The 14189-nt window shown below is 46.3% G+C and overlaps 1 protein-coding gene across 4 annotated transcripts in view; it reads left to right on the top strand.

Annotated features, from left to right (window-relative positions):
* Positions 1 to 13792, top strand: part of chl1a (cell adhesion molecule L1-like a) — a 39992-nt gene extending 26200 nt beyond the window's left edge. For 2 of the 4 annotated variants that reach the window (XM_084680935.1, XM_084680934.1), the window contains exons 20-26: positions 455 to 570; positions 1235 to 1439; positions 2133 to 2255; positions 3960 to 4139; positions 8335 to 8511; positions 10414 to 10483; positions 12979 to 13792. In XM_084680935.1, the coding sequence (XP_084537061.1) occupies positions 455 to 570; positions 1235 to 1439; positions 2133 to 2255; positions 3960 to 4139; positions 8335 to 8511; positions 10414 to 10483; positions 12979 to 13168 (1061 nt within the window). In that variant the 3' untranslated portion in view covers positions 13169 to 13792. Of the gene's footprint in view, positions 1 to 454; positions 571 to 1234; positions 1440 to 2132; positions 2256 to 3959; positions 4140 to 5795; positions 5835 to 7240; positions 7355 to 7689; positions 7852 to 8334; positions 8512 to 10413; positions 10484 to 12978 lie in introns of all 4 variants that reach the window. The other 2 variants (XM_084680937.1, XM_084680936.1) reach the window with 2 other exon arrangements.
* The last annotated feature ends 397 nt before the right edge of the window (positions 13793 to 14189 follow it).

Genomic DNA, 14189 nt, shown 5'->3' with positions numbered 1-14189 from the left:
TCATCAGACGTGTCCAGAGGAAGCTACCTCCACTGTATGTGCCAGTCTCAGATGTTTAGAAAGCCGAGGAAGGTCGAGTATCCTAGAAATCTGAACGTATAGAAGCTGTGACCCTTGTCTTGTGTGTCTATAGGCTCATAGGGTCCCTACCTCTGTAGTTGCTGGTTCATGTCAGTGGTCTGTTACTGTGTGTCGGTATCGGCAAACACTGCGTCTCTTGTCAGTGTTTGCTGTGCTATGTTTCTCCAGTGTTGTTTACTTGTCATTGAATCAGTCCGTTTGTGTGTGTGTGTGTGTGCCTGGTTAGTTTCTGTATGAGTGTGTGTTTGTATGAATGGTCAGAGTGCAAGTAAGTTAATGAGTGTGTGTACGGCCAGTTGATGTGTGTGTCTGTTTGTATGTAGCGTGTAGGTGTGTGTTTGTGTGTGTAATGATGTGTTTCTGCCATGTCCAGTGCCGACGGCCGCCCCCAGAGACGTGGCGGTGGAGCTGGTCAACACCACGCTGCTCAGGGTCAGCTGGAGCAGGGTGCCCCAGGCAACCGTACGAGGCCACATGGGGGGCTATAATGTGAGGGGGTGCACACATCCACATCCACATGCACATGCACACATCCACATCCACACATCCACATGCACACATCCACATCCACTCACCCACATGCACACACACACACACACATCAATGCGCAAATACGCACATGCACGCAAACACAAACACATACACATAGTCGCACACAAAGACACATAAGTGCTGTATGCAAGTGTTAGAGTAGCGTCATTAAGATGCAGTGTGATTGTATCTGATGCATTGAACACGTGGTGTCGAGACAGCTGGAGTGTTACAATGTGATCAGAGGGAAAATATCACACTTGAGGCCAGAAGACTTGATTTTCTGCTTGTTATCTCTTCCCCATTTAATTTTTCTGTTTCTCTTTCTGTCCATCTCTCCCTCCCTCTCTTTTCCTCTCTCTCCCTCCATCCCTTTTTCTAACTCTCACTCTCTATCTCCTTCCCCCTCCCTCTTTTCATTTCTCATTATTTTTCTCTTACTCCATCCCTCTCCCTGTCTCTTTCTCCCCCTCCAACTCTCTCTTCCTATCTCCCTCCCTCCCTCCCTCCCCCCTCCTTCCCTCTCTTTCTGTCACACTCTCTCTCTCTCTCTCTCTCTCTCTCTCTCTCTCTCTCTCTCTCTCTCTCTCTCTCTCTCTCTCTCTCTCTCTCTCTCTCTCAGGTTCACTGGACGAGAAGGTGGAGTCTCCTCCACCCTGACAGACTCCAGGAGGAGAAGTATTCCCTCTCCTTCTCAGGGAACCGAAGCCACGCCCTGGTCCCTGGCCTGAGGCCTTACTCCGAGTACCGTCTGACCGTCAACGTGTTCAACAAGAAGGGCAACGGACCCAGCAGCGACCCCGTGACCTTCCAGACTCCAGAGGGAGGTGAGGCTTGTGGAGGGAAATGGGAAGGCCTGCCGGGTCTGTCAAGCCTGTGTTGTGGCTTGTTATTTATTGATATCGGTTACATCAATATTATTATTATCATAGTCATTTATTATTCATATAATCACATCAGCAACTATTCTCATTTTAAAATGAGAACTTAAACTCAAACTTAAAACTCAAACTTAAAACTACTGTACTTGCTGTGTAATATATTTTTAGCTGCTTGCTTTGTTTTGTTTTTTGTTCTTTCCACAGGTACACCCTTGCACTTTTTTGAGGTTCATGTTGTTAAATTGTTTAATTGTAACTTGTTCAACAACATGCTCTTATGGTTCTGCCCTTTGGGACTTATTACGTTTTCACAGTGCATGCTTCATGTTTTGGCTACCCGAAATGTTTGGGACTATCTCGTTGTTATGATCAGTGACCTATGCACTTTTGTAAAGCTCTCTTTCGGAAGTTGCTTTGGATAAAAGCATTTGCTAAATTTAAATACAAAAAACAAATAGGAATTTCCTCAGGAATTTAACTTTTTCCATTTTATTTTCCATTTTAAAAAGATCTCAGCTCTTAAACCCATTGCTGTAAGAGCTTAAAATGTTCAGTAAGATCCAGTAAAACAAAGCTCTGTGGATTATGCGCTTATAGGTGGTGATGATGAGGTGTCATGCTGTTTGTGTGTTCTGACAGTTCCTGAACAGGTGCCCATTCTGACAGCATCAAACGCCCAGAGTGACTCCATCACCTTGGTGTGGGCTCCTCCCTTTCAGGCCCACGGCATCCTGACAGGATACCTGCTCCACTACCAGCCCGGTATGCCCACAGATCACCGTTTTAGGCCCAGTTTCCCAAACAAGGACTAAGCCTTGTCCTTAAGTAACCAAAAAATTCAATGAAGATCTTCTTTGAAAAGGTTTTTAGTCTCGTACTGGGTCTAATCCATGTCTGGGAACTGGGCCATAATGATACATGCTCAAAATATCACTATACTGTTAGTAAACCCCATTCATGCAGAACTGAACATGTCTTTACATGCTAAGAATATAGCCACTGAAGTGGTACTATAGGAATGAACACAAGATGGAGCTGTTGCACACCCCATTCTCACAATTTAGGGTGCCACACTGCGAAAGCCATTTGGTGCAACTCTCAACTGATGAATGTCATTACATCATCATTTATACTTCTGCTTTGTGTTGGTTTGAAGCCTCCCTCTTTCTCTACACCAGAGGTCTTCAACCCTGGTCCTCAGGGACCCCCTGTCCTGCATGTGTTAGATATTTCCCTGCTCCAACACACCTGATTCAAATGAATGGTCGTTAGCAGGCCTCTGCATAACTAGATAACGACCCATTCATTTGAATCAGGTGTGTTGGAGCAGGGAAACATCTAAAACGTGCAGAACAGGGTGTCCCTGAGAACCAGGGTTGAAGACCTCTGCTCTACACGGCTCTTACAACGTTGTCGTCATATCTCCCCATGCTACCACACTTTCACTTTGCACTCACAGACTCACAAGCTCAAGTTGAATGACTCAAGTTGTCCACACCTTTCTTCACTTGAGATAAGAAAAGTAAAAGACTGAGGTAAAAGGATAGATATAGAATGAGGGAGAGAGGTGGAGAGAGAGAGAGAGAGGGAGGGAGAGAGGGGTGGGGAGAGAGAGAGGGGTGGGGAGAGAGAGTGAGGGGTGAGGAGAGAGAGAGAGGTGTGGGGAGAGAGAGTGAGGGAAATAATAATGGAGAGAGAGGGAAAGAATAAGAAAGAGGGAGAGAGAGGGGGAGTGAAAGAATGGAAGAAAGATCCTTTCATTACAGCCATTTCATTTTTATAGCACCTGGTCTTTAAGTCTGACATTTCTTGAGATTTTTGTGTGGGGAGGTAACATAGCCTTTCCAGCTCCCACTGACTCTGTCTAGCCGAGAACCCTAGAACGTCTGAACACTAGGCAGTCTCCTGCCACTTTTCCTCAGCCATCTTCTAACCACCCTCATACACCAACACAGAGCACTCCCTCGAAAACAACATATACATTGCTCAAAAAAAAGTGTGCATGTTAAATCAGCAAATGAGCGTAGGTGTGACTACATGTGGCGTGAGACTAGAGAGTCTAATCTGGAGGATGATGTCGAACTCCACACCTGCTCAGAGGTTGTGGTGGTGAAATATGGCCCTACCAGCACACTTCGTCCTTGGGAAGGACTAAAGAACACAGGTACCCACCAGGGCACCGGTACGTTCTACGCAGATGTCACGGTCCCAGTGTTACTGCCAGTGGTGTGGTTAGCTCTCAGGACAGTTGTAAATCCACCAACTGTAAAATACTGCACCCTTTTCCTTCTCCTTTTATTCTTCTCCTCTCTCCTCCTTTTGTGCGTCCTCATCCCTCTGCTCCTCCTCTGTCCCTTCCCATCTCTCCTCCTCTTCCATTTCCTCCTCTTCCTCCTCTCTCCTCCCTGGCCTCTGACCGCTTTGCTCCAGTCGTGTGAGACATCTAACCTGACGTGTCTTCCATAGTTAACGAGACTCTGGACGTGGGCGACCTGAGGGAGGTGAAGATCAGCGGGTCGGACACCACCCAGTGGCTGCTCCGGGGCCTCGAGAGAGCCAGCCTGTACCGCCTCCACCTCAGTGCCTGCACCCAGGCAGGCTGCGGACCTGCCCTGTCCCAGGAGGCTAGCACCCTGACCTCAGCACGTGAGTGGGCCTCCTGGGGTCTCAGAACAAGGCCAAGGGTGGGAGACTGTGGGAGCCGGTTTAGTAGAAGGACAAGCCCTAGTATATGAGGAGTAGTTGTAGAAAGAGTAGCGTCAGTGCATGAGTAGTAGTAGCAGTAGTACTAGTACATGAATAGGAGGAGGAGGAGGAGGAGTCAGGATAGCTGAGCGGTGAGGGAATCGGACTAGTAATCAGAGGGTTGACGGATCGATTCCCCGCCGTGCCAAAATGATGGTGTGTCCTTGGGCAAGGCACTTCACCCTACTTGCCTTGGGGGGAATGTCCCTGTACTTACTGTAAGTCGCTCTGGATAAGAGTGTCTGCTAAATGTAAATATATAGGAGTCCTAGCATGTGAGTGACATGTCAGGGGTTTCAGTTAAAGGTTGTAGGTTGTGGCTTAGGAAGCAGGTTTGCTATGTTATACCTTGAGTGTGGTATGTTATAGTTAAAGAGTCTTTGTTGAGCTGGTGAAAGAGAAGTGGATTATTCTAGTCGAAAGGTTGCTATTAAACATTAACACTAGCTTTGTCTGTATCTTGATCAAATATATACAGTGTCTGTAAATGATGAGTTCTACCCTGTTTAGCTCCTGGGTGGCCCATTCAGATCTGTTTCCACTGAGGCATCAGAGCTGGCCTTAGTGATCGTGGTTGTACGGAGGGTGGAAGAGGGGGGCGTCTCGGTGGAGATAGAGAGGCCCATTACAGAGCCCTGCCTGTGGGGCAAGTCAGTCAGAGCGCAGCCCTCTGGATTTATGGGTGGCAGTATGAGAGCTGGGGGCACCGTGGGTGTGGAGATATTAATGAGGGATGATGGACTGACAGAGTTGAAACATTTCACATCCGATGTTGAACTTGCTCAACTGCCGGTTCACCACAGCAACGGTGGTTAGCGGATTTAACGTCCAGCCTAACCTTGGCCGTCGTGGCAACTGAAGCAACGGCAGTCTGCATTTTTGTTGGGAGAGTGTCGGGAGGGAGACTGATTGAGATTGCTGTGGTGAAAAGGGAAGTTGAGAGTTTCCTCACAAGGACAGTGGCACAGTGGTCCAACCGTTTGTTGGACAATAACTAGTGGAAAACCATTTTTTTCTGTCTGAAAAAGGGTATTTATCTGTCTGACTTCCAATAAGATTAAGAGATAAAGAATGTGTTGCATGCTGGACTGAAAGAAAATATCTCTGTTTCTCCTGAAATCCAATTGCAGCTCCAGTTTAGTTTATCTGAATGTTGTTTTAAAGATCTATGAGGGCTAGGCTACTGTCTTTAAAGGCTATACTTCCTCTTATTAGCCCCAGTGATGAGGGGAGTGATGAGTTGATTGTGAGTTGAATAACAGTGAGCTGGATTGTGGTATGACTGTGTGTGCTTTCAAGAATGCACGTGTGTATTGAAAAATGCTGCTATGAAGCTGTGTGCCACTGGAGTTTGTGTGTGTGAGTGTGTGTGTGTGTGTGTGTGTGTCTGTGTGTGTGTGTGTGTGTGAGTGTGTGTGAGTGTGTGTGAGTGTGAGTGTGTGTGTGTGAGTGTGTGTGTGCGTGTGAGTGTGTGTGTGAGCGTGTGATACAGGACGTGCCTGGTGCCTGGCTGCCTCAGTAATACAGTGTCTTGTTTGAACTCTTCTCTCTCTGAAGATTCATCCCCATCTCCAGCTGTGTCCCCCACTGAGTGGAGTAGGTATTCACCCAAGGCATCAGAGCTGGTCACACACTGGAGTATCGGACACACGGGCAGCAGCACATCAGTAGTAGTGGTAGTATTAGTAGATAGTGGTAGTAGTAGTAGTAGATATTGGTAGTAGTGGTAATAATAGATAATGGTAGTAGTAGTAGTAGATAGTGGTAGTTATGGTAGTTGTCGTGGTAGTTATGGTAGTAGTGGGGGTAGTTATGGCAGTAGTGGGGGTAGTTATGGTAGTAGTAGGGGTAGTTATGGCAGTAGTGGGGGTAGTTATGGTAGTAGTAGGGGTAGTTATGGCAGTAGTGGGGGTAGTTATGGTAGTTGAAGGGGTAGTTATGGCAGTAGTAGTTATGGTAGTAGTAGGGTATCAGTTTTAGCTGTAGAGTCCCTTTATAGCTCTTCAGCTGCTTAATAGTTTAATAGTTTTATGTAATCCAAAACTAGGAACATCCCTGGTGATCCTCAAGTAGTCTTGATTTAATTCGATTCCCTACCCCCTCCCCCATTCCTTTGCAGTGGTAGTGGATTTCAGTTTCTCTTTTTAATGATTAAGGAAATTAGGCCAATGAATATATCCGTTGCGATCAAATCTCAACAATCAGTGGTTGATTTCTTTATTACTCAAACAAGGGGCTATGATTGTTTTTTGGGGACAGAAATCTACATCCTTTCCCAACACTCAACAGTCCGCCTTAAAAAAACAATTTTGTTGTGGTTTCACTTAGACAAACACAGGATTAGAACTGATTGGTTGTTGATCAAGCGAATTGTTCGAGAGGAACGTAAGATTACCATTCTTCTTTTATTTCAGGGACGAACGTTTCTCCCAGCACTGTCCCTATAACAGTCCCTCTGTCCAGACTAGGTATACACACACTCATGTCTACCATCACAAGACAGACACTGCTTTGTTGGACTCTTGGAAGTATCTTAAAACTGTGTATTTCAAGACACAAGGTAGTTCAATCTCTCCCTGATGTTCTGGTTTGAGGGGGTGTCTGGAATGTCAGCTTAGCTTGTGGCGGAGCGCATGACTTCTCTCCGCAGTATCTCTCGGTATGAACTAAATCCAACTTCACACAATCGGGACTGGTCTGCCTGGGCTTTCAGCTGTCTCCTTGAAGGGTGGCTGGTGGCTGCCCTATTCTGCACTTGCTGGGATCCTATTTGCCTTTGTTAATCCTCTTTGCTGCTGTCTCGGTTCCCTCCCTCCCTCCATCCCTCCATCCCTCTCTATCTCTCTCCCTCTCCCTCTCTCTCTCTCTCTCTCTCTCTCTCTCTCTCTCTCTCTCTCTCTCTCTCTCTCTCTCTCTCTCTTCTCTCTCTCTCTCTCTCTCTCTCTTTCTCTCTGTCTTCTATGTTTTTCCTCTTGCCCCCCCCTCCTTTCTTTCTTTATCAGTTCCAGCCCTGTTGAACATAAGCTCCTATGTGAGTGACACCTTCGCAAAAATCAGCTGGACTACCAGGGAGGAGCAACAGGACTCTCGGCTTTACGTGGCTTATATGAATAATCGTAAGCAGCTCTCTGTCCTCGCGGCTCAGCGCTGATAACTGTTGAAAACGCATGACGCTAGCGTGTTCTTCTTATGAAGTAGTGGGCGCATGCAACTGTAACTGTCAAAATATACAGATAACAAATGCATGAACTGACAGCTTCTGTCTCAAGTCATCCTATTAACTCACTCATCCTTTCTCTCTGAATAATTTCCCATTCTTCTTCTTCTTCAAAAAGAAACCTCATGAACTAGGTTGTTTCCGTGGTGACCTTTTTCAGTGGCTTGTTTATGTGGAGCTATGCTTCGTCGTGCTAGCCGTAGGAAATGCTAACCGCCGATGCCTGCACTACAGGTGAAGGGAGCTGGCGTCTGTCCCAGGTCGTAAACGCTTCTAAGAGTTTCCACGTAATTGAAGGGCTGGAACCAGGGACGGTGTACACTATTCGCCTCATGGTCAAGAGCTTGCTCGATAATGCTAGTATTTTCGAAGACGTTATCCAGACAAGGGTCAAAGGTGAGAAATGAGATTGTTCTGAGCCATTTTGCACAAAAGCCATCAACTGTTATTACCCAACCTCCTCCCCAGTGCCCTGTCATCACCACACACTACCCCACTACCACGTCAACAACATTTTCAACATCTTCATTCCACATTCATGAACAGAGACAGGTCTGCTGAGAATGTCTATCTGTTTGTGCCCGTACTTACCTATTCCTTCAGAAGTCTGACAAATGTAACGAGGAGGAAACTCAGGGGTGGTGTGTGTGCGTGTGTGTGAGTTGATGTAATTCAGTCTGCTAGCGATTCAGATCGATTCACAATTATTTCAAACATTTTTATGTATATATTCTTAAATGTATTTGTTTGTTTTTTAAATCTTGGGAAAATCGTGAATCGATTTTTAATCGAATCGTGACCCCCAAGAATCGATTTGAATCAAATCGTGAGGTACCAAAAGATTCCCACCCCTAATAACCGGTGTGGTCTTGGCTGCAGGTTCAGCAGGTCTTCAGGATGCCATCTCCACCCAGGGCTGGTTCATCGGGGTCATGTGTGCCGTGGCCTTCCTCACCCTCGCCGCCCTCGCCGCCTGCTTTGTCCGCAGAAACAAAGGTGGCAAATACGCAGGTACCCCACCTTCGCCTCTGCCAGACATGCCCTCCAGCGACCCAGGTTGGTCTCTCAACATCAGCAGGGTTGGGGTCGGTTTCGTTCCTACTCAAGAAAGAAACTGTTCGTTGACATACAACAACAAAAAATCTATACAAACAAAATTGCTGACTTCCTTCAAGGTAGCTGACTTTTAAGTCAAACACTTTAGACTAAACACTTATTTAGACTTGTACATAATGACTGGAATTTCAGTTTCTAAAGCTGTTGAGTGAAAACCGAACGGACCTCAACTCCAACCATGAGGACCCCGTCTCCTCATGGGCATTGGCTGTGCATGTGTCCGCGCATGTGGACGCTCTGCCCCGGTGAACGGACAGTGAAGTGCTTGAACGAGAGGACGCTTCGGTCAAGCACTCCTGGGGGCTTAGGGACACAGTACACACTTCCTGTTAAGAAGTACACACTTCCTGTCAGGAAGTGTTCCAGGCCGTGAGCCCCTAACACCTCCAGACTCCCCCTCTCCCCTCCTGGAGACCCTGCAGGAGTCCACTCTCCTCTGCTGATTACGAGGCCTGTCAGGCGGGAGGGAGGGAGGAGTTGTTGGGCTTTGTTTGCTCCTCGCCCTCACCTGTGCCGTCCCCGGGTGCTTCGCTCTGCCTTTTGTGCTCGCGTCAACGACGCATCTTCAGCTCTTTCGGCACTCACAAAGATCCTGCCTGCGTTTCTCCTGCCACGCATACCGTTCCTCCTCTTTCTCTGCCTCTCTCTCGCTCTCTTTTCTTTTCTCTCTGCCTCTCTATCTTTTCCGCTCTCTCTCCCTTTCTCTTTCCCCATACTTTCTCGCCTGCGGTTTGCTGTTGACATGAAATCCTGAATATTTCATCAGCCCCTTGGATCCCCTCCTACTCCGTCTGATGCTTTTCATGAAACCTCTCTCCTGCCTCTCTCCTGCCTCTCTTCTGCCTCTCTCCTGCCTCTTTTCTGCCTCTCTTCTGCCTCTTTTCTGCCTCTCTCCTGCCTCTCTTCTGCCTCTTTGGGAAGCCTTGATTATTTTTTAATCATATTTACTCAAGCTGTTGGATATAGTTTTGTACAGTCACAGTCAACCTGGCCTTCGAATTGGTACATTTTGGCAAAGATGTTTGCAAGTGGGCTTCTGAGATGTTTCCTTGACCTTGTCCATGTTTGTTTTCAGTAACGTTACTCTTTAAGTTTGGAGTTTAAGCATCAAAGCCTTGTTCCAAACTCACAACAACCATTACAGTGTAACACTTCCCAGAATGCAGGTTTTCCTCGGAAAGACTTCAGGACTCCAAAGTCCTTCGGTTTAAGTAGTGATGAAGAAAGTGTTTTGTCCGTCTTTTCATAAACGGAGTGACTAAGTTCAGTTGAGTTCTGGATTTTAATAAGTATTTATCAATCTGCAGATTGGGAGAGAAAACCAGACCTCTGACAATAAATGACAACACAACCCCAGGCTTAGGTCTCAATCAAGTCTCTCTCCGCTCTGAAGGACAGAGGACCATCTTTTATAGGGCACAAGAATGTAAACATAGATAGTGACAGTCAGGCAGTAATGACGTTACAATAGTCTCAGAGAAAGAGATTCACAGCTCCCAACACATGACCACTCAAACTACAGAGTTCATAGTTGGAGCTCTCCTTGTAGTCATGACAAGGACCATTTAGCCAGTACTTTCTCTTGATCTCAAACATCTATTAACCCTGACACATAGACACAATCTACTCTTATTAATAGCAAGCTTACATGAGAACATACTAACTAGTATCCAATGACTCTAGTTCTGTTGATTAGTGAATAATGTAAGCACACAGGAAATCTAAATTTCTTCCACAGTAGTAGCCGTGTGGTGAACACCTGCCAGATGAACATTCTGGTGAAAATACTCTGTCGTATCACTGCCGTACAACTGCAGTAAATTGGAAGTGTTCTTTTCACAGTGAAAGAAAAGGAGGATCTCAACCCAGGCGAGGAGTCTCAGGGAGGAAATGAGGATACCTGTGAATACAGGTGAGACAGCTGACTGGTCCCCATGTTTTGGATAAACTGTAAAATGCTTCCACAAAACAAATCCAATGTTATACTGTTGGTATGCAGTACACTCTATGTGTGTATTTTAATATTTGAAGTAATGATATGTTCTTTAAGCAATGGTTTTGTGGTCAAAACACTGGAAAATGCTGCGGCAGTATCTTATAAATACATTGTCTTCTGCAGAGGAATAAGTCAGGTTAATATAAAACCCGGCAACATTTTGATCAGTCTGATGAAGATCCTGTGTCAGCATGTTCTCATATTGAATTAAATGAACAGTTTTGACTCCAGCACCATGCTAAGGTTAATTTCAAAGTCCCAAGGATTTGATGGTGATGTGTGTTGTTTATGTCTCCTGTCCTCGAAGACAACCTTTCATGCATGCCCATTTTCCGGATCAGCCCAGAGATCAAAGTGTACAAGAGTTAAAGGGCTAGATCCTGCCGTGTGTAGGTAGTAGACATCAGTCTACACACCATTCTCCATAGTAGTGATACTGTATGGTGTATTACAGTAGTTGGTGTGTGTGTGTGTGTGTGTATCTCCATGTGCTGTAAAACCCTAGGTGTGCTGTAAAATGTGATTGCTCCAGACACATGTAGGACAAAAGCCTCTCTCTTAGTACAATTTCCCCAGCTGCCCCAAAACCAAGCAAGCAAGGGGTCAGAGGCAAGACAAATGTAATTACCCACAAGTCATCACAAGTCAGTGATGCGTTGCCATCTCCCTGTCTGTGAGCAGGGGAGGCCCGTCCCTCCCTTCCCTGGCAGAGAGAGAGGCAGAGAGAGGGGGAGAGAGAGGGAGAGAGAGGTAGAGAGATGTAGAGAGAGGGGAAGAGGGGGTTAGAGAGAGGGGGAGTGAGAGAGGGAGAGAGAGGTAGAGAGAGGGGAAGAGGGGGTTAGAGAGAGGGGGAGAGAGAGAGGGAGAGAGAGGTAGAGAGACGTAGAGAGAGGGGAAGAGGGGGTTAGAGAGAGGGGGAGTGAGAGAGGGAGAGAGAGGTAGAGAGACGTAGAGAGAGGGGAAGAGGGGGTTAGAGAGAGGGGGAGTGAGAGAGGGAGAGAGAGGTAGAGAGACGTAGAGAGAGGGGAAGAGGGGGTTAGAGAGAGGGGGAGTGAGAGAGGGAGAGAGAGGGGGAAAGAGGTAGAGAGGGGGATAGAGAGAGGGGGAGAGAGAGGGGAAGAGAGTGTGGGAGAGAGAGGTAGAAAGAGAGGTAGAGAGGGGGCTAGAGAGAGGGGGAGTGAGAGAGGGATAGAGAGAGGTAGAGAGAGGGTTAGAGAGAGGGTGAGTGAGAGAGGGAGAGAGAGGTGAAGAGAGACAGAAAGAGAGAGGGAGAGCTGGACTCGCATCAAGACGCAAAACGAGCCGGGACTCGAAAGCACTCGGCAGCCATTTTATCTCAGTGTGGTTAGTCACACCGTGGGGGGCTGCACTCAGAAACAGGAAGTCTCACAGCAAGATAAACCCACTTATCTGAACTGCAATTGCTAAAGAAAGAGGGCTTGGTTTGATAACGTTTCCAATAAGGTCTATGTGGCTGGCTGGATGAAAGCAGAGGAAAAATAGGATAGATAAGCTTGGCGAATGGAAATCCTTTATTAAAGAGACTGATATGGAGATGTACGCACTTTGTATCGGTGCCTAATATTCCAGCCGAAATGTTTGATAAGCATTTGAAAGGCATAGTGGCTGGTTATTGGATAGCTTTTCAAGCTACGTTACAAAATGTTGCGTCAAAGACACGCCATAAGCCAACCCTTTCAAGGAACACGCCTTGTTATGAATACTAAACTGTGAACAGATAAAGAAAGGCATTACCAAACATTGATGGCTTGGGTATTAGTAAGGAGGGAATGAGAAAATCCTTGGTTTTGAGGTCACCCTCTGTCTTGTAGTGAGACACCTGCGAGTTGGCCAGGTGCCCAGTCTTTAAATTGGCATCTAATCTCCTTGGCCCGCATGCAGCCCCGGTGGGAATACCAGGAATGACAGGCTGTTTGTCTGGGATTGCATGCAACTAGCTCCTCTCTCTCTCTCTCTCTCTTTCTATCTCCCTCTCTCTCCTTCTCTCTTCTTCTCTCTCTCTCTTTCTCTCCATCCCCCATCTCTCTCTCTCTCTCTCTCTTTCTCTCTCTCTCTCTCTCTCTCTCTCTCTCTCTCTCTCTCTCTCTCTCTTTCTCCCTCCCCCTTCTCTCTCTCCCTCTCTCTGTGCAGATTCAGACTCACTCTGGCAATTTCCATCCTTGGTTCTAAAAAGGTTTGAAATTGCCTTCAGTCCTGAAGCCTTGGCAATTAGCAATTAGTGAAGTGATGTGATTGTAGTGGGCCCTCCCTTCCCAACCCGCTCGCTGCTTGATCCACCCTCTTCTCTGTGTGTGTGTGTTTGCTTTTGTGAGTGTATCTGTGTATGTGTGTGCATCCGTGTGTACCCGTGTGTTCGCTCTCCGCTAAAAGGAATTCTCTCCGTGCGACAGCGACGAGGAGCCTTTGAAAGGTAGCCTGCGATCCCTGGGCGGGGGCAGGGGCAGTGAGGACAGTCTGGTGGACTACGCTGACGGTGAGGGGACCTTCGACGAGGACGGCTCCTTCATCGGCATGTACTCTGGGCACAAACAAAGAGGCTGCGTAGACGAGTCGGACGGAGCGGTCCCCATCAGCACCTGAGGGCTGCAGCTCCTCTGTCACGGACCCTCGGTCCTAACGCAGCGAGAGGCTGCGCAGGAGAATTAATGGCATCGTTTGAGTGATGCATGGATTTAATAAGAGGCGTTTGGTACCTATCAATCACAAACCCCCTTTACAAATGCATATTGATTTTCCTTGTTTTTTTGGGGGGTTCCTCTGCACTGTGATGGATTTGTCAACTATCTGTTTGGAATGTTCAGTCTTCCTCTGTGTACAACTACATCTTCACTTTGTAATGGGTTGAAAGAAAGGACTAGAAATATATATTTTTATATTTTTTGCATAATTTCTATCCTCAAATTCACAAAAACAAAGTGTATACTTGGAATTATTTATCACAATAGAACGTATAAACATAATCACTCCATATGGCTGATATGCAAGACCCTAGTTCGGCATTTCTGTTCTTTTTCACTGTTGTATAAAGGTTGTGCCTATTTTTATATATTTCATTTTCACTGTTAATACTGTATGTTGCGACTTTGTACATATTGTTGAAAGTACAAATAACTTTTTCCTGTTCTATATGTATACATGTAAATGTATACATGTAAATTTATTATATCTGTATACTGTGTGTATAAATCGGTTTTATATTAACAATCTCTAATTGGATTTCTTAATAGTATTGAACACAAGAAAGTGTTACAGCCTTCATCTTTTCAATTTGAGGCGTTGACCCATTACTTATCCATACCACCGCTAAACTTTAGAGGGAATGTTTTAATGACGTTCGGCTACAGTGTCGGCTACAGTGTACTCAAAAAACAATTCTCCCCAAAACAACATCTGCACTGAAGGTCTGAAGAAAGGCTTTTGTCTTAAAACCAAAATAATTGATTGAATAAACAGAAGGGGATGCCTGGTTTGGTGGGATGTTGGTGGTTCCCACAGAAGATAGGCCGAGGCGATCGTTTGCCATCTGTGTTTGCTGGGGATTCTGCCTCATCAAAGGTGCTATTTTGCTTTTAGACACTAAAAGGGAGAGGCTGCACTGCTT

Source organism: Hypomesus nipponensis, chromosome 18 (assembly GCF_054491055.1).
Source record: "Hypomesus nipponensis isolate SF chromosome 18, ASM5449105v1, whole genome shotgun sequence".
NCBI classification, from domain to species: Eukaryota; Metazoa; Chordata; class Actinopteri; order Osmeriformes; family Osmeridae; genus Hypomesus; species Hypomesus nipponensis.
This window is presented reverse-complemented; position numbering and strand designations above follow the sequence as displayed.